The sequence below is a fragment of the Oncorhynchus keta genome, chromosome 21, assembly GCF_023373465.1.
Source record: "Oncorhynchus keta strain PuntledgeMale-10-30-2019 chromosome 21, Oket_V2, whole genome shotgun sequence".
Classification (NCBI taxonomy): Eukaryota; Metazoa; Chordata; class Actinopteri; order Salmoniformes; family Salmonidae; genus Oncorhynchus; species Oncorhynchus keta.
This window is the reverse complement of record NC_068441.1, coordinates 14642665-14663780: the sequence shown is the minus strand read 5'-3', so window position 1 is coordinate 14663780 and position 21116 is coordinate 14642665. Positions and strand designations below refer to the sequence as shown.

The window sequence follows — 21116 nt, the reverse complement described above, 5'->3', positions numbered from 1 at the left end:
TGGGAGGTGCATAGCGATGTGGTACAGAGTTTGATTTGGCCTCTGGCCTCTCACACTCTCCATATGGTGCCTCTAAGATATATACAGTTGAAGTCGGAAGTTTACATACCATAGCCAAAAACATTTAAACTCTGTTTTTCACAATTCCTGACATGCAATCCTAGTAAAAAGTCCGTGTTTTAGGTCAGTTAGGATCACCACTTTATTTTAAGAATGTGAAATGTCAGAATAATAGTAGAGAGAAGTATTTATTTCAGCTTTTATTTCTTTCATCACATTCCCATTTGTTCAGAAGTTTAAATACACTTAATTAGTATATGGTAGCTGATGGCCAATACACTTCTCTCTTCAGAATGCGCTCGCTCTCTTCAAATAAAGTGGTGATCCTAACTGACCTAAGACCTCATTTGTACTAGAATTACATGTCAGGAATTATGAAAAACTGAGTTTAAATGTAATTAGCTATGGTGTATGTGAAATTCCGACTTAAACTGTATATTAGTACCAGTCAAACATTTGGACACCTACTCATTCAAGGGTTTTCCTTTTATTTGTACTATTTTCTATGTTGAAGAATAATAGTGGAGACATCAAAACTATGAAATAACAATAATGGAATCATGTACTAACCAAAAAAGTGTAAACACATCGAAATGTATTTTATATTTGAGATTCTTCAAAGTAGCCACCCTTTGCCTGGATGACAGCTTTGCACACTCTTGCCATTCTCTCAACCAGCTTCACCTGGAATACTTTTTCAATAGTCTTGAAGGAGTTCCCAAATATGCTGAGCAAGGGTGATTGTGGAGGCCAGGTCATCTGATGCAGCACTCCATCACTCTCATTCTTGATCAAATAGCACTTACACAGCCTGGAGGGGTGTGTGTTGGTGTGCGAAAACCAAATGGGATGGCGTATCGCTGCAGAATGCTGTGGTAGCCATGCTGATTAAGTGTGCCTTGAATTCTAAATAAATCAGACAGTATCACTAGCAAAGCACCCCACACCATCACACCACCACCTCTATGCTTCACTGTGGGAACCACATATGCAGAGATCATCCATTCACCTCCTCTGAGTCTCACAAAGACACGGTTGTTGGCTCCAAAAATCTCAAATTTGGAATCATCAGACCAAAGGACGGATTTCCACCGGTCAAATATCTGATTGTTTCTTTTTGCCTTTTTTAAGTGGTTCTTGCCATAATATGGATTTGGTCTTTGTTTAACACTTGCTTACTACATGATTCCATATGTGTGTTATTTCATAGTTCATAAATATATATATATATATATATATACACCACCGTTCAAAAGTTTGGGGTCACTTAGAAATGTCCTTGTTTTTGAAAGAAAAGCACATTCAAATTGATCTTAAATACAGTGTAGACGCTGTTAATGTTGTAAATTACTATTGTAGCTGGAAACGGCAGATTAAATAAAAATTAAATATCTACATAGGCGTACACTTGTCCATTTATCAGCAAACATCACGCCTGTGTTCCAATGGCACGTTGTGTTAGCTAGTCCAAGTTTATCACTTTAATAGGGTAATAGATCATTAGAAAACCCTTTTGCAGTTATGTTAACACAGCTGAAAAATGTTGTCCTGTTTGAAAGATGCAATAAAACTTTAGCCTAGTTGAGTATTTGGAGCATCGGCATTTGTGGGTTCGATTACAGGCTCAAAATAGCAAGAAACAAAGAACTTTCTTAGTACCCGCAAAACACCAGTCTCAACATCAACAGTGAAGAGGCGACTCCGGGATGCTGGCCTTCTATGCAGAGTTGCAAAGAAAAAGCAATATCTCAGACTGGCCAATAAAAAGAAAAGATAAAGATGGGCAAAATAATGTTCTCTACCTAGAAGGCCAGCATCCCGGAGTCGCCTCTTCACTGTTGATGTTGAGACTGGTGTTTTGTGGGTACTATTTAATGAAGCTGCCAGTTGAGGATTTGTGAGACGTCTGTTTCTCAAACTAGACACTCTAATGTACTTGTCCTCTTGCTCAGTTGTGTTCCAGGGCCTCCCACTCCCTTTTCTATTCTGGTTAGAGACAGTTTGCGCTGTTCTGTGAAGGGAGTAGTACACAGCGTTGTACAAGATCTTCAGTTTCTTGGCAATTTCTTGCATGGAATAGCCTTCATTTCTTAGAACAAGAATAGACTGACGAGTTTCAGAAGAAAGGTCTTTGTTTCTGGCCATTTTGAGCCTGTAATCTAACCTACAGATACTGATGCTCCAGGTACTCAACTAGTCTAAAGTTTTCAGCTGTGCTAACATTATTGCAAAACGGTTTTCTAATGATCAATTAGCTTTTTTAAATGATAAACTTCAATTAGCTAACACAACGTGCCATCGGAACACAGGAGTGATGGTTGCTGATAATGGGCAACTGTAGGCCTAAGTAGATATTCCATTACAAAATGTGCCGTTTCCAGCTATAATAGTAATTTACAACATTAACAATGTCTACACTTTATACATGATCAATTTGATGTTATTTTAATGTACAAAAAATTTGCTTTTCTTTAAAAAAAACAAGGACATTTCTAAGTGAACGGTAGTGTGTTTTAGTCGAGCAGTAGCAATATATACACAATCTCGGTGACCAACAGCCTAACGACCAAACAATTGACTAGTCATCTAATTGGGGTCAGCCCTAAAGGGTTTCACATTCACCACCGACACCTATTTTATGTCTTATCTTTGTAATAGTGTTTTCATTATTCACATTGTGATGAATTGATGTTAGTTCTGGGCATACTGATGTTTACAATGCTTTTGTGTAAAAAAAAAACTAAAATGGTAGGCCTAATTGTTATTACTGTTCTGTATTTAATTTTTCAAATTATTTTATTGCTGTCTCATTAGGCTAATGTGTGGTACATTATTAGCCTACACTTTGCGACAGTTGTTCTAAGTTTGATGGCTCAAGTCCCCCAACCCCCACCCCTTTAAAAAAAAAAATGTAATGGGGAAATTATTTTAGTGTTGTTTTTATCCTAATCTTTGAAAGGGATTATTGCGCTGCAAACTGCAGGGCTCTCGAGTGGTTAACCAGGGATAGTGCTTACTCTGCTGCGGCGAGGAGCTCCATAAGTAGCTCATGTGCTAGCTTGAAAGCTGCTGAGCACAGAGCCACAGCCAGATCCACCAGGAGCATTGGAGGCGGCGTTATCTTCCAGACAGACAACACTGTAATTCCTTAAACAGTGATTACGGCATCAAGACAAGGAAAACAATGAACCTAATACTAACGTTTCCCACCCGTCTCTTTCTCTATCTCAACCAGATTCCTTCCACAACTTGTGTGGAGCGACCAGAGATCACCCAAACCGATGAGGTTTTACTGATCCAGTTAAGATTGTGTTCCCTTTTCCACATTTGACAAGGTAAGTTTTCAGTAAGCACAATACCCTGTATTTCTACTCAAATTCTACACAACAATCTTGAGACTCACTCCACAGTCCTGCAACATAGCTACAATCAGACTCTACTTTCAGGTCTTTTTCAGCGGCCATTTCATTACAAAATCTCAATAAGATATTGATACTACACTAGTAAATGTAACAAGTGGTATGACAACCAAGCTTGGACATGATTAACTTAGGCTGAGACCTGAAGAGCCAATGCCTTAACTTATTAGACTGATGCGGTTTTCTGCTGCACCATAAACCTGGGTTTGAACACCGTGGGTCGTGTTGGTTCCATGAACCAGATGAGTCTCTGTCAGAAGGTCAAAGCGGGATGGAGTGTCACAAAGTTATCCTTGACACCTGAAGAACTAAGGTGAATGCACCAATTTGTAAGTCGCTCTGGATAAGAGCGTCTGCTAAATGACTTAAATGTAAATGTAACTGCATTGGCCCCCGTTGTCAATGCCTTCTGATGCACAAAAGACCTGTTTGTGCCATAAGCTGTAGCTCCAAATTCACGGTATAACAACTGCATAGACCAACATGAAAGTATAATACACTGCTCAAAAAAATAAAGGGAACACTTAAACAACACAATGTAACTCCAAGTCAATCACACTTCTGTGAAATCAAACTCTCCAATTCGGAAGCAACACTGATTGACAATACATTTCACATGCTGTTGTGCAAATGGAATAGACAACAGATGGAAATTATAGGCAATTAGCAAGACACCCCCAATAAAGGAGTGGTTCTGCAGGTGATAACCACAGACCACTTCTCAGTTCCTATGCTTCCTGGCTGATGTTTTGGTCACTTTTGAAGGCTGGCGGTGCTTTCACTCTAGTGGTAGCATGAGACGGAGTCTACAACCCACACAAGTGGCTCAGGTAGTGCAGCTCATCCAGAATGGCACATCAATGCGAGCTGTGGCTAGAAGGTTTGCTGTGTCTGTCAGGGTAGTGTCCAGAGCATGGAGGCGCTACCAGAAGACAGACGAGTACATCAGGAGACGTGGAGGAGGCCATAGGAGGGCAACAACCCAGCTGCAGGACCGCTACCTCCGCATTTGTGCAAGGAGTAGCAGGAGGAGCACTGCCAGAGCCCTGCAAAATGACCTCCAGCAGGCCACAAATGTGCATGTGTCTGCTCAAACGGTCAGAAACAGACTCCATGAGGGCCTGACGTCCACAGGTGGGGGTTGTGTCTACAGCCCAACACCGTGCATGACGTTTGGCATTTGCCAGAGAACACCAAGATTGGCAAATTCGCCACTGGCGCCCTGTGCTCTTCACAGATGAAAGCAGTTTCACACTGAGCACATGTGACAGACGTGACAGAGCCTGGAGACGCCGTGGAGAACGTTCTGCTGCCTGTAACATCCTCCAGCATGACCGGTTTGGCGGTGGGTCAGTCATGGTGTGGGGTGGCATTTCTTTGAGGGGCCGCACAGCCCTCCATGTGCTCGCCAGAAGTAGCCTGACTGCCATTAGGTACCGAGATGAGATTCTCAGACCCCTTGTGAGACCATATGCTGGTGCGGTTGGCCCTGGGTTCCTCCTAATGCAAGACAATGCTAGACCTCATGTGGCTGGAGTGTGTCAGCAGTTCCTGCAAGAGGAAGACATTGATGCTATGGACTGGCCCGCCCGTTCCCCAGACCTGAATCCAATTGAGCACATCTGGGACATCATGTCTCGCTCCATCCACCAAGGCCACATTGCACCACAGACTGTCCAGGAGTTTGCGGATGCTTTAGTCCAGGTCTGGGAGGAGATCCCTCAGGAGACCATCCGCCACATCATCAGGAGCATGCCCAGGCGTTGTAGGGAGGTCATACAGGCACGTGGAGGCCACACACACTGCTGAGCCTCATTTTGACTTGTTTTAAGGACATTACATCAAAGTTGGATCAGCCTGTAGTGTGGTTTTCCACTTTAATTTTGAGTGTGACTCCAAATCCAGATCTCCATGGGTTGATAAATTTGATTTCCATTGATCATTTTTGTGTGATTTTGTTGTCAGCACATTCAACTATGTAAAGAAAAACGTATTTAATAAGAATATTTCATTCATTCAGATCTAGGATGTGTTATTTTAGTCTTCCCTTTATTTTTTTGTGCAGTGTATAAAAAATAGCCTAACTTAATTCTTAGTATGTCAGTCTGTCAGATGCAGACAATTTGCCAAGTAATATTTTATTATTGATTAGTATACAGACCTATATTCAATCATGTAAAAAGAATCAAAACGAATGTAGTATTTGTAATACGCGACTGTTGAACCATATACAATCCCCCAAAACCAGTTCCATTTCAGCATCAGGCCTACATGTTTTGCTGTCTGTCATAAATTGATGCACTAATTAGTTGTCATTTGTAGGGCTAGTTTCTACCCACTTGTTATTTTGGCCTTTTAGCCTTTTGTATTAGCAGTAGTTTTTTTTGTAGAATTTTTGAGCATGCAATGAAAATGCATTCAGTCATTTCGGCTTACTAACGGTAAGTAAGCAAGTTGAAAACTGAAGATGGTTGTGTAGGATTTCAACACTTATTAACATGTTAGAACCTTCACTTCAAACTGGATTCCTGTATGGTTGGTGAGGTCACGTGTACATTGTCTGTTACAGATTGATTCTGCCCATCAGTAGCAGGAGTAGAGGCCTGTGCTGAGAGGTACAAACATGTCATAATATGTAGACATCCTGGGCACTCCATTTAAATCCGAATCCCATTTGGAAAGTGGAAGGTATATTTCCTAGGAATATTTCAATTCTATAAAGACCTCAGACATTCATATTTTTGTAATACCTAATCTACAGACACTTCTATAACTGTAAACCTGAATGAAGTGTTTTAGAAAGGAAATAGTTAACGGGATAGCTTTCTTTCTGCTTGTTTGGTGTAAAGTGTTACCAATTCCTAGATTATGGAAGTAGAAACTCCATCCATTCGCCACATAGCGCTGATGTGACGCAAAAGGTTGTGAGAAATATGAATCTGACTACTGTAAACTGGAAAGCAGTCGCGCCTTATTAAGGAAGTAGGACATCAATTAATATATACTCCCCCATCCGGCGACAAGAAACAGGTCCTGTCTTAATTGTTTTACTTTAATAAACTGTTTTATATAAATTAACTGTTCGGTCATCGATGTGAATTATAGAAGGTGTGTATCCTATCTGAACATTTTTGAAGTTGGAAGCAAGAGGGATATTCTGGTTGTTATGATATAATCCCTCGAAGCATGTTAATTTGATCAATATTAGGGCACTGTAAAAAAAACTTTTTTTTAACTGTAATTTGGTTCGTTTTCATTCAGAAAATACGTTTTTCTTAGAAAAAAAAACGAATTCCTAAGTGAACTGTATCAATTAGGCATAGTCTATACGGAGGTGATGAATATAGTATTTATTTGATAATTGAAAACATATTGTTGTCACCGCGTGTAAGTGACCTGGATTTATCACGTTTAATGCACTCAGGGAGGTGCATTTAGATGCTCCTCCTTAAAGTTTTATCTGTGATATCTGCGACTGCCCAGACTGTATGTGCCGGGGGACGGCCTCGCACACATGCACCCGTCAAAACAAGAGCGATTTCGGTGGTGTCACTCCCTCTATCTTCTAAACACATAATCAAAGGGATTTCCGTTACCAAAACATGCGTTTGCCCGAGACAATCAATGAAGGAATCCTGAGAACACCACAACGCTGACTGTTGTTTTGTTACATTGTAGCGGAAAGAATGTCGGAAAGGGCCGATGATGACGTCAGGGGGGAGCAGCGCAGAGTGGCCAGGCAGCTGAAGCAGCAACAGCAGCAGATCCAGCGGGGAGAAGGCTCCACAGCAATGGCGACTGGTGCGGAGCGCAGATCCATGCCTAGTCCAGAAATAATGTTGGGACAGCCTTGGAGCAGCTGGGTCGATGCTGCCAAACTCCACGGCAGCGACGGTGAGTGCTCGTGCGTACTGGATGTGTGTGTAGAATCGAGACATAACGATGATCGTGAGCTTTTTTTTGCTGATTGCGTGCAGTTTTTGGAATACGAAGAAACGCTACTGTTTACAACAGCAGAAGCAAGCAAGTGTAACTATTTATCTTCCTGTGTATCCGATTGCCTCTTTTAGGTGCCGAATCAGAGGAAAGTTTGAAAGAGTTCGGGAAAAATCGAGAAGCCATGCGACTGTGCAGAGATGGTGAGTGTTCTCGCTTTTGTCAAAGCCAAGGTGTGTTTTGGTTTTGTTGGGTTGCACCGGCTGAAATCTGGTTGTTCTGTTGAACAAGTCCACCACACTGAGTGGTGACAACACAAGTCTGATCAATCAGTGATATAACCCAGGAATCTATCGCCACGAGTTGACACCTTGAAGAGGGGGCCCGCCTATCTTCTGACCCTAAGTAGGTAACCACCGCAGGTAACAACCAGTGCTTATTCAGTGGGGTCCTTAAAGACACATGTCATGTGATAAAGCTGAAATGTATGTTTATCTTACACAACAGAGAATTTATTGTCTGTTTTACACTATTTTTGTCTGACTGTTCAGTATCATTGTGCCCACCTGAAAAAGCCTGTGTGTGTGAAGTTAGGGGATGGGCACAGTCAGTGTGATGATGGCACTTTCACAGTTAAAATGGGTGCAACGCGGTTGTCATTGAAGCTAGAATCTTAATTGAAACAATAAGAAAGCGTACCCCCGCCTATGTTTTGGTAAAAAGTTTAGGGAAGGGCCTGGAGAAATAACTGTTCGCAAATCCATAGAGCAAGCCTATTCATGTTTTGAGACTATACAGGGTTTGTTTACATTGTTTACAAACATTGGAATAAAACAATCTTGTAAGTTATATTCTTCAAGAATCAATGCATATACAGTACCAGTCAAAAGTTTGGACACAACTACTCATTCATGGTTTTTCTTTATTTATGCTATTTTCTACATTGTAGAATAATAGTGAAGATATCAAAACTATGAAATTAAACATATGAAATCAAACATATGAAATCATGTAGTAACCAAAGAAGTGTTACACAAATCAAATTCTATTTTATTTTGAGTTTCTTCCAAGTAGCTACCCTTTGGCTTGATGTCAGCTTTGCACACTCTTGGCATTCTCTCAACCAGCTTCACCTGGAATGCATTTCAATTAACAGGTGTGCCTTGTTAAAAGTTAAATAGTGGAATTCCTTTCCTCCTGAATGCGTTTGAGCCAATCAGTTGTGTTGTGTCAAGGTAGGGGTGGTATACAGAAGATAGCCCTATTTGTCAAAGACCAAGTCCATATTATGGCAAGAACAGCTCATAAAGAAAAGAGAAACAGGCCATCACTACTTCAAGACATGAAGGCCAGTCAATCCAGAACATTTCAAGAATATTTCATTTTTTCAAGTGCAGCCGCAAAAACCATCACGCGCTATGGTGAAACTGAAAAGGAAGACATAAACTTTTCAGAGGAGACTGCGTGAGTCAGTCCTTCATGGTCTAATTTCTGCAATGAAGCCACTACTTAAGGACACCAGTAAGAAGAAGAGACTTGCTTGGGCCAAGAAACATGAGCAATGGACATTAGACCAGTGGAAATCTGTCGTTTTGGTCTGATGAGTCAAAATTTGAGATTTTTGGTTCCAACCAACGTGTCTTTGTGAGACGCAGAGTAGGTGAACGGATGATCTTCGCATGTCTGGTTCCCACTAAGAAGCATGGGGGAGGTGTGATGGTGTGGGGTGCTTTGCTGGTGACACTGTCAGTGACTTTATTTAGTATTCATGGCACACTTAACCAACATGGCTACCACAGCATTCTGCAGTGATACGCCATCCCATTTGGTTTTCGCTTCGTGGGACTATCATTTGTTTTTCAACAGAACAATGACCAAACACACCTCGAGGCTGAGTAAGGGCTATTTGACCAATAAGGAGAGTAAAATATATTTAGTATTGTTTGGTTCTTTTTTGATTCCTATATATGAGTTATTTCATAGTTTTGATATCTTCAATATTAGAAAATAGTTTTTTTTTTTATATTTGAAAAATAAAATAGAATGAGTAGGTTTGTCAAGCTTGTGTGTGTGTGAATTAATGTAGCAACTAAGGATTCTAGCTTTAAAGTGCCAATATGTCATTTTTTGGGCAACCCGTCCAAATTCACACAGAACATATTCTTCTTAGACATTTCTATCTGTATATTTCTATTTCTTAAATGTAGTTTCGGTTTTGTCCACTAGCTGAAACAACAATATTTTTTGGAATATGATTTAAGGAAAATATATTTCACAGCATTTTAGATGGTAAAATTATTCTCTATAGTACACTAGCTTATTTTGTCTCACAAACTGAAATTAGGTTAACTATTTAGAGTTTTGGAAACCAGGAAATTGCAGAGCAATTTCTGCATAGTGCAACTTTAAGAATAACTGATATTCTTTTTGGAAACTGTCTAAAACCTCAGATGGCATTCCTATGTCAGTTGAATATTTATAGTGCTACTAAACTACTACACATTCACATCTTTGTTTAGCACATTTTATATTAGCACACTCAATAAAGTACACTATTTACAATATTAACAACAAAGGATTGCCTTACTCTGTTTTGGCAGCTATGATCTATAATAGATTTTATTACATGGATTGGTGTCAGTGATCTGATCAAGACTGCCTTGAAATGTTAATTTCCATGCTATAAAATGAGAGAAGCACACAGCTGTATGTGCAACACTGGCGTAAAAAACAATATCTAATGTAGTAAAAACCCATTGATTTATATTTTCCCACATAGCCATCAGGAGCCATAGTTGTCCTTTTTGCACACAAAACATCTGAAGAATATGACGTTTTTTTAGTAATGGTGACTTGAAACTGTGCTGTAAATAGTCACCCTACGTTGAAGTTGCCGTAAGCACAAATCTAGGATCAGCATGCCCAATCCTAACCTTTAGTATGGTAACAAGATACACTGTCCTCAGGGTAAAGTCACGCTACAACTTGATTCCCAAAAAGCAGCTTGTAAAAATAAGCACTATGCATGTAAGTACATCATGTACTGCACACAGTCAGTCTGTAGTCTTTACTCACTGTTTGGAAAGTAAGAACGGAGTTGAGGAAATAGTTAACTTAGTCAAGAGAGCAGGGGAAACACCTCGATCACACCGGCAGCGTCGTTGCATTTTGATACTCTAGAAGTACATTCATTTCCAATGGAACACTGTGTTTACCTTTCAGCATTGTGTTGCAGTGCCAGTTGCAGTGCGTTCTGTGTTGCATGTGTTGGATTTATAGAACGTATGCATCAAACTGTATGTGTAGACGGCTTGACCGAAATGGTAGCAGAAGGTAAATGTTGAACTTTTGTTGCACACGTATCCAGATGACATGTGATCGAGGCGACACTCACCTCTGAAGTCCTCTGTAGCTGTTATGTGTCATAGGCCTACACTTGTGATGTCAGCAATACGTAGGCATCTCATTTCAGACTTTTCCAAAAAGTTTTTTTTCCCCTGTTGAAAAGGAAGGGGTTACACACTGTAACCTACTTGTCAGGGCACTTATCTAACAGTGCATTTGCATTGGCAAACAATGGGGCCAGTGTGCACACCGCAGTGACATTGCACAATTAAGAACAAATCACTTGTTTCCTACAGGTCTCACAGAAGCCACAACAGAAAGCCAGACTTGTCTGATTTACACACTTATTTCCTTGCGTAAAAGGAGCCAAAACTGTTCAGCAAAGCACTTGGATCCAGCCAATTTTGTCATGACCTTAATTTAGATCTTCACTTTTTCTCAGGAATACCAAGAAGCATGTTGACAGAATGTGATCAGGAAAGTCACTGTTGTGCAACTGCATTAGTCTACAGTAGCCGATTTATTTCAGAGATTCAGAAAACGTTTTCGTTGTCATTTAGTGCTAGTTGAATCACTAAGACGAGTATGGACCAGAGCGCAGTTTGTGTAAAATGTGGAATTGAAATAAGGACAATGTTCGCTCCAACAGTTCAAAGACCTTTCCATTTCAGTGAGAATGCAAATGAAATTGGTATTGTTTTGATAGTTTTGTCAAACCATATACAGTGGGGAGAACAAGTATTTGATACACTCCCGATTTTGCAGGTTTTCCCACTTACAAAGCATGTGGAGGTCTGTAATTTTTGTCATAGGTACACTTCAACTGTGAGAGACGGGGAAAAAAACAGAACATCACATTGTATGATTTTTAAGTAATTAATTTGCATTTTAGTGCATGACGTAAGTATTTGATCACCTACCAACCTGTAAGAATTCCGGCTCTCACAGACCTGTTAATCTTTCATTAACTACCCCCCCCCCCCTGTTCATTACCTGTATTAACTGCACCTGTTTGAACTCGTTACCTGTTTTAAAAGACACCTGTCCACACACTCAATCAAACAGACTCCAACATCTCCGCAATGGCCAAAACCAGAGAGCTGTGTAAGGACGTCAGGGATAAAATTGTAGACCTGCACAAGGCTGGGATGGGCTACAGGACAATAGGCAAGCAGCTTGGTGAGAAGGCAACAACTGTTGGTGCAATTATTAGAAAATGGAAGAAGTTCAAGATGACGGTCAATCACCCTCGGTCTGGGGCTCAATGAAGATCTCACCTCGTGGGGCATCAATGATCATGAGGAAGGTGAGGGATCCGCCCCGAACTACACGGCAGGACCTGGTGAGTGACCTTAAGAGAGCTGGGACCACAGTCTCAAAGAAACCATTAGTAACACACTACGCCGACATGGATTAAAATCCTGCAGCGCACGCAAGGTCCCCCTGCTCAAGCCAGCGCATGTCCAGGCCCGTCTGAAGTTTGCCAATGACCATCTGGATGATCCAGAGGAGGAATGGGAGAAGGTCATGTGGTCTGGTGAGACAAAAATAGAGCTTTTTGGTCTAAACTCCACTCGCTGTGTTTGGAGGAAGAAGAAGGATGAGTACAACCCCAAGAACACCATCCCAACCATGAAGCATGGAGGTGGAAACATCATTCTTTGGGGATGCTTTTCTGCAAAGGAAATAATAATAATATTTTAAAAATACAAAGGTGTATTTATTGGTAATAATGACAATTACAACAATACTGAATTAACACTTATTTTAACTTAATATAATACATAAATAAAAATCAATTTAGCCTCAAATAAATAATGAAACATGTTCAATTTGGTTTAAATAATGCAAAAACAAAGTGTTGGAGAAGAAAGTAAAAGTGCAATATGTGCCATGTAAAATAAGCTAACGTTTAGGTTCCTTGCTCAGAACATGAGAACATATGAAAGCTGGTGGTTCCTTTTAACATGAGACTTCAATATTCCAAGGTAAGAGGTTTTAGGTTGCAGTTAATATAGTATTTATAGGACTATTTCTCTCTATACCATTTGTATTTCATATACCTTTGACTATTGGATGTTCTTATAGGCACTTTAGTATTGCCAGTGTAACAGTATAGCTTCCGTCCCTTTACTCGCCCCTACATGGGCTCGAACCAGGAACACATCAATAACAGCCACCCTTGAAGCATCGTTACCCATCGCTCCACAAAATCCACGGCCCTTGCAGAGCAAGGGGAACAACTACTCCAAGTCTCAGAGCGAGTGACGTTTGAAACTCTATTAGCGCGCACCCCGCCAATTAGCTAGCCATTTCACATCGGTTACACCAGCCTAATCTCGGGAGTTTATAGGCTTGAAGTTATAAACAGCTCAAGGCTTGAAGCACCGCGAAGAGCTGCTGGGAAAACGCACTGAAGTGCTGTTTGAATGAATGCTTACCAGCCTGCTGCTGCCTACCACCGCGCAGACTGCTCTATCAACTATCAAATCATATACTTAATTATAATATAAAAACACACAGAAATACGAGCCTTGTGGTCATTAATATGGTTGAATCCGGAAACTATCATTTCGAAAACAAAACGTTTATTATTTCAGTGAAATACGGAACTGTTCTGTATTTTATCTAACAGGTGGCATCACTATGTCTAAATATTGCTGTTACATTGTACAACCTTAAATGTTGTCATAATTACATAAAATCCTGGCAAATTAGTTCGCAACGAGCCAGGCGGCCCAAACTGTTGCATATACCCTGACTCTGCGTGCAATGAACACGAGAAGTAACACAATTTCACCTGGTTAATATTGCCTGCTAACCTGGATTTCTTTAAGCTAAATATGCAGGTTTAAAAATATATACTTCTGTGTATTGATTTTCAAGAAAGTCATTGGTGCTTATGGTTAGGTACAGTTGTGCAACGATTGTCCTTTTTTCGCAAATGCGCTTTTGTTAAATCATCCCATTTGGCGAAGTTGGCTGTCTTTGTTGGGAAGAAATAGTCTTCACACAGTTTGCAACGAGCCAGGCGGCCCAAACTGCTGCATATACCCTGACTCTGTTGCAAGAGAAGTGACACAATTGACCTAGTTAAAATAAATTCATGTTAGCAGGCAATATTAACTAAATATGCAGGTTTAAAAATATATACTTGTGTATTGATTTTAAGAAAGGTGTTGATGTTTATGGTTAGGTACACGTTGGAGCAACGACAGTCCTTTTTCGCGAATGCGCACTGCATCGATTATTTGTAATGCAGGACACGCTAGATAAACTAGTAATATCATCAACCATGTGTAGTTATAACTAGCGATTATGACTGATTGTTTTTTATAAGATAGGTTTAATGCTAGCTAGAAACTTACCTTGGCTTCTTACTGCATTCGCGTAACAGGCAATGAGAGGCAGGTGGTTTGAGCGTTGGACTAGTTAACTGTAAGGTTGCAAGATTGAATCCCTGAGCTGACAAGGTAAAAATCTGTCGTTCTGCCCCTGAACAAGGCGGTAAACCCACCGTTCCTAGGCAGTGATTGAAAATAAGAATGTGTTCTTAAACTAGTTGGGGATAGGCGGGACGCAAATGTCTCAACTGGCCAATTGCCAGGGAAAATGCAGAGCGCCAGATTCAAATAAAATACTATAAAATTCAAACTTTCATAAAATCACACATGTAAGATACTCAATTAAAGCACTCGTTGTGAATCCAGCACTCGTTGTGAATCCAGCCAACATGCACCATCTGCACCAGCAGTAAACAAAGGAGTTGGCATATTTCAAACCTACAGGCGTACACAAAAAGCTGAAATAAAATATAAAACATGCATTACCTTTGACGAGCTTCTTTTGTTGGCACTCCAATATGTCCCATAAACATCACAATGTGTCCTTTTGTTCGATTAATTCGATCCATATATATCCAAAATGTCCATTTTATAAAGTGCGTTTGATCCAGAAAAAAACAGCTTACAAAAAACGCAACGTCACTACAAAATATTTCAAACTAATTTTGTAATACAACTTTAGGTATTTTTAAACGTTAATAATTGATCAAATTGTAGACGGGGCAATCTGTGTTCAATACAGGAAAGAAAACAAACCAGCGCCACTTTTCACGTCTTGTGCAACTCACAAAAGTGTCCCCAGTTCCTAGTTGGCCTACTTCTTCATTGCACAAAGGAATAACCTCAACCAAATTCCAAAGACTGGTGACATCCAGTGGAAGCGGTAGGAACTGAAAACAGGTCCCTAAGAAATATCCCGTGGCAATAACAAGTCAGGGAACAGAGAGAGGCGGGGGAAAACAAATCAGTTAGTACTCTGGGTTTTGCCTGCTACATAAGTTCTGTTATACTCACAGACATGATTCAAACAGTTTTAGAAACTTCAGAGTGTTTTCTATCCCGATATATGAATAATATGCGTATCTTCTATTCTTGGCATGAGTAGCAGGAAGTTGAAATTGGGCACGCTATTTATCCAAAAGTGAAAATTCTGCCCCCTAGCCCCAAGAGCTTTTAACTGACTTGCCTAGTTAAATTATGGTGTTACATTTTATTTTTTTAAATTAGGGCCGATTTTCAAGTTTTCATAACAATCGGAAATCAGTATTTTTGGACACCAATTTCTGATTGTTATGAAAACCTGAAATCGGCCCTAATTAATTGGCCATTCCGATTAATCGGTCGACCTCTAGTATGTTTCCTCCCGCTGATTGTGCAGAGGTGAAATGTGGCAGTAATGTCTCACTAAGGTGTTGGTACTGTTACACGACACCATCTACATGCCTGAAAGCCTCAGTCCACTGTTCGTTAGGCAGAGGTTTCCGGAACTGTTAGAAATGACCTGAACAGATGAAGTGAAATATCACTCTTCTTTGAAAATGAATGGAAATATTTGCTAATGTTAGCAGAGTGAGATGTTCTGCACTTTGTTTGTCCCTAATTGTTTGTGTGACCTGCAGGATTCAATGGGATGATATTAGTGCAATAAGCTGCAGTCTTTAGGAAAACAGTGGAGTGCTGATCGTGTCCTACAAACATCCAATAGACTAGAATACGACTTTATTAGAATAGAATACAACTTTATGTCCATTGGTTACAACAGAAATGTATCTTCTGCCTTTCCCAACAACCCGAGGTACACACACACACACACACGTTGAGAAGCACAGGGTCAGCAGCTGTGCAGCGTCCCTGGATGTAGATCAGTTGTGGGGGGCCAAGTGTCTTGCTCAAGGGAACAACGGCAGGAGATGATACATGGGATCAGAGACCAGCAGGCTTCCAATTGCCAGTTCAGTTCCATTTTTCTGTTGCCCAACATTGCGGCTGCTGGTCCTCTCTAACCTCTAGGCTACTGCCACTAATGTCTTCCTTTCCTCAGTCTCTCTACCTCATGACCATGGATAGGTGCACGCACTGGATAGGTTTTCCACCATGATGGCCTCCCTGATCACAGCCTCGCCTATTGATTACAGTTCAGTGGTCTTAAAAGAAAGGAGATGAGCACAGGACAGCTGATTCTAGGGTGTGACCTTAGTTGGACTGCAGGCCGACTGGCTCCACACACACCTTAATTTCCAACCCCCGAGGTCCTCTCTGTTTTCCATTGGGTCCACAATCTCCTACATGTTCTGGAGTGTCCTCTTCTCTTTGTCTCCTAGCACATTGTCAGACCAAGCCTTGTGGAATGGGGATATTATGGCTTACCCTGTGGATGACTACAGTTCTACCATGACCCACATATCTCCCTGATGGAAAAGCCATTCTTACACACACACACACACACACACACACACACACACACACACTATAGAGTCCAGACATGACACACTCACACATTGGAACGTGACTGAAGGATTCTCTCCTCTGATCTGCTTCTGAGTTCACACTCTCTCATATCTCTGGCTTGCCTTCACCAATTTGCCTGATAGCAGACTGAGAGGGGTATGCTGATTAATGTAGTGGCAGCAGGTCAGAGGTTGCTGCCCATGTGTCAGTCATGTGTGTGCCTCAGTTTAGCAGCCCAAAGCGACTTACAGTCATGTTGCATGTGCCTCGCCCACTACTGGCCAAGCGCCATGCTCTCCAACTGATCTCACACCTTCACCCGCTCTCCCTCTCTCACACACACACCTTCACCCGCTCTCCCTCTCTCACACACACACCTTCACCCGCTCTCCCTCTCTCACACACATACCTTCACCCGCTCTCCCTCTCTCATCTCCGTACCGGAGAATGAAAAGGCACAGGGGAGCTTCACCACTTTTAAAGTCAGGCGTGCCACTGCCATGTCCTGAATGCAGAGTGGACTGGGGATTCAGCTCATTTAAGAGACCAGTGGACACCCATGATGGCCAGTGTGAGCTTTTGCATAGGAATTTAATGCAACTCCTATGAAAACAATTTCCCCTTAACAATTAGGCCTACACTCCGTTGTTTTCCACTCATTTAGATGTGAAGGGTTTGTTCCTAAGAAGGTACGGTTGCATTACAATCATTCAGTAGTAGACCGTAGCTCTGTTTGGTAGACCTATGAACTATTTTTTTTATATGTCAATTAAGCAAAGGTTTTCATCTGAGCCAGTAGTCGATACTTCCACCTCAGTGGTAGGAGCTGACACTTAGTGAAGTGGGCCCAGACATTAACCCTGTGTTAAGTATGGGTCGGCTTGTTAATTCCCGTTCCACAGCAGCAAATGACTTCCCTAAGAGCACAGGTAGGCTTTTGTGTGGACTTGAATAGCCATCGCCTTGGAGACGTCGGTGACGTTTCAAGTGTCCTTATCCGTGTGTGTGTGTGTTGGAGGGCCTCGTCAGACGGGCTCTCTGGGTGATTTCTTAATTAGCCCCTTCATTAGCTCTTTGCGATTCTCCTTGTCAAGGTCTCGTCTCCCAATGTGCCCCACTGTTTTCCATCGCCAAAAAAGGAGGGAGTCATTTGTGAGTGGGGGTGTTGAATCCACCAAACAGCCAATCGGATCTGTTTAGCCGGCATTGGATAAAGGATAAACATTTTGTAATTGTTAACCGGTTAACTGTTGAATGTCGTTTTCTTGTCACATAAGGTAACATGCATTTCTGTGAATGATGGTGTCCTTTTGTTTGCCTGGATGAATTTTAGTATTTGCAGGTACGGTACATTAAAGCCCAAGTGGTAGCCGCTCTCCCCCAGCCGCTCTCCCCCAGCCGCTCTCCCTTCTCTTTTGTTTATTTGAAGACAGATCAATCAGACTCTGCCACTGGCTGTATTTCTCCTGCCTGCTTCACCTCTTTGTTCTGTAGCGAGTCTGTCTGTTTCTGCAGTAGGTAACCTTTGGAGTGATGGCTCGGTCCTCTCCTTATCGCTGGGTAGTTTCCTCTACTGTGAAATGGGGCTAGTACCGAGGAGTACTCTCTGCGTGTGTAATCTCTGCACCTGTACAATCGTTTTTTCTCTGGAATGATTGTTACCACACTCGCCTTTTTTTTTTAATCAACCTTAACCATCTTAGAGCCTAGCGTTCAATACTCGATCTCCCTCCATAACACAGCATCATTTGAAATGTTTCATTCAGCAACTGCCTGTGTCTACCTCCTACAGTTGAGGCTGGTTACCTTCATCCTGTTCTGTGTTTTTCTGTGTTTTTCCCTCCCCCATGGAACCACAGACATGCCCATATTTGGCCAGTGTCCAGCACAGGATGACTTCTACCTGGTGATGTGCAGCCACTGCAGTCAGGTGGTGAAGCCCCAGGCCTTCCAAGCACACTACGGTAAGTCGCTCTCTTTCTCTCTCACACACACACACACACACACACACACACACACACACACACACACAGACCACCATCACTCATGCAAACATTGTCCCCAAGGTTTGATCCAGTATTGTGTTTTTATATATTTTTTGTTATATAGCTCTCCTGGCGGGAAAGGTTTGGGCAGGGAGAGAGCTAGAGTTGGGAATTGCCAGGGACCTCACAATACGATATTATCACAATAATTAGGTGCCGATTAAGATATGCATTGAGATTCTCACATTTTCTTTATGTATAGTGATTTATTGTGAAATACATGTCTGCTGCAGAGGGACAAGACAGTCGTGAGAAAACGACATGTTGTCGTCAGTCCAATTGGCTACCTATTTAAAAAGATTATAGTATATAAGTATAAGATATGAAGGAAAAATCGTTTTGGTGCAGGTACAGCCAACTAGCGCACAGAAAATATTGCTATATTGTCAAAACAATACGATAAATCGTCAGAAATACCCCAATATGTAACTGTATTGATTTCTTTCCCCCATCACTAAAGAGAACATTCTAGACTTGTGCTTTGGGGAAATCTGCTTGGCACTAATCTCTGTCAGAATGGCACAACTACTCTGTGTGTGCGCATGTTCAAACAGTATCAACGTCAGGAGGATTAAAAGCACACCTCCCATTCTCCACCTCTAACATGAGAAAGGAACACTCTGGCCTTTTATTTCCACCGCCTGAGACTTGTTTACAATTCTCCGGTTAATATTTGATGTGCTCCTCCGAGTCTGTTCCTCTGTGTGAGTGCAGCCTAATGGATTGTTTTAGCATGTTAAACTGTCCCTAAGACGTCTGAAGATGTCTAAAACCTACTAGTTTCCTTCTCCACGGTGTGTGTTCTTTAACTGGCTCTTTGGCCGGAATGCTGGAAAGAATTTAATTTATTATGGATTTCAGAATCAAGGGATCGTTTTGCTGCCTTTCTCGTTAAAACTAGCCTGCTGAACCTTCTATGCACGCACTTGCGGAACGCACACAGACACACACACACACACACCCCTGTGCTTCAGTGCAGTTAAGAGAACTGCTCTCTCCACAGACACCAGTGAGTGCCAGTGAGGTGGTGTAAAATGTCATCTCGCTCGCTCTCTCTCTCTCTGGTTAGTTCCTCTCCACGATGGGCTTTTAAGCATCAATTGGCATGTATAATTTACTTGTTCCAGCTGTTCTTTAGGTCAAAGATTGGAGACCTCTTTTAAAATGATTTCAGTGCGTACCGTTTTTCGGCCTTCCTCCACTTACTGTGATCGTTGATACCTCTAGTAAAGAAGAGCAAGGAACTATCTGTTGTTCCTTGAGCCATTTCAATTAAGGATTTTGTCAATGAAATAGCTTAGTCTAAACTGTCAGATAACCTTATGTTATGGGTAATTCTTGAATATTTGATAAAACTATCATGTTTTCTAACACATGGTGTGTATTGGACAGGTCAGTGTTCCGACTCCTCACAACACTGACAGAGGGAGGGTGTTCTAATGTTTACGGCTTTGAGGCTTTAGTATGGATCTTTCCATCCTTATAAACAAATGAGTTTATAAAATGGCATGCAAGCAGTTTCCTTTTTAAACTAAATTGGAATATTCATTTTGTAGTGTAAACCTGGTGAGTCTGTATTATCTTCCTGTGGTTGTCAAAGCCAAAGCCTCAATGGCACATCCTTCCATTTCTACTCTGGGCTGGTTACTTAAAGTCCATCCGTGTCCCAATATGCATACATTACCACACTGCACTTTATGGTGGTGTGGACATTGGGATCTATACCATTTAAAATTGTCGAGCCAAGGCCACAGGGCTTCAAAGGAATCTCTACTCTCCTTTTACTATGGGGTGTTTGTTTCTTTCTCAGTGGAAAGATTGAATGAAAAGCTAGGCCTATAATATTTCATCACTGGTGGTTGCTGGTTATACAGGTATCAGGATTGGCCACAAGAGGGAGACACAATAGCACTCAAGTGTCATTGGGAACACTCATTGGTCCTGTGTCAAGAGTCGAGACAGATCAATCATGGACTAATGGCACATGTGAATAGAGTAACAATTACAGAAGTTCATACTTTCCACAAATTGAGGTTAGCCTAGTGCTGGTGTGGTCGCACCTGACTACTATACCGTAGTAGTCCACGAACACAACTTCCACCTTAGGTGTTGTGCAATAACATTCAATCAGATAGGATGAATCTGGCTTGTATCATTGTCTTCAGTCAGATAGATCAGTGCAGGTGGAATAGTCGCGCTGTCTCGTATCTCGTAAAGGGATAGATCGAAAGTAGTTTGGCTACAATGTGCTATCTAACGTGATAAAATATCACCTAGGTGACATCGTGCTGCTGAAAAACAGTCTGAATTAACCTAAGCTAAAACCATAAATATGTCAATGTTTTACATCTTTTTTTATATATAACTAAAGATATTTGTGCCTCACCGAGCAGTATTTCTGAAGTTTGGCAGTGGGTTGAAAGCTAGCATAAATTTGACCAACATAGCTTGCTAGCTGAGCCAGTCATTGAAATGATGCCGCTAACCAACCATTGCCTATTTCATGGAGAGTTATGCGA

The 21116-nt window shown here is 41.4% G+C and overlaps 1 protein-coding gene across 7 annotated transcripts in view; it reads left to right on the top strand.

Annotated features, from left to right (window-relative positions):
• The window catches only part of LOC118400167 (ataxin-7-like), a 46883-nt gene that overhangs the window by 10056 nt on the left and 15711 nt on the right, over positions 1-21116 (top strand). For 5 of the 7 annotated variants that reach the window (XM_035796725.2, XM_035796726.2, XM_035796727.2 and 2 more), the window contains 4 exons: positions 3296-3395; positions 7158-7373; positions 7550-7618; positions 18412-18516. In XM_035796725.2, the coding sequence (XP_035652618.1) occupies positions 7166-7373; positions 7550-7618; positions 18412-18516 (382 nt within the window). In that variant the 5' untranslated portion in view covers positions 3296-3395; positions 7158-7165. Of the gene's footprint in view, positions 1-3295; positions 3396-6046; positions 6168-7157; positions 7374-7549; positions 7619-18411; positions 18517-21116 lie in introns of those variants that run through there. The other 2 variants (XM_035796729.2, XM_035796728.2) reach the window with 2 other exon arrangements.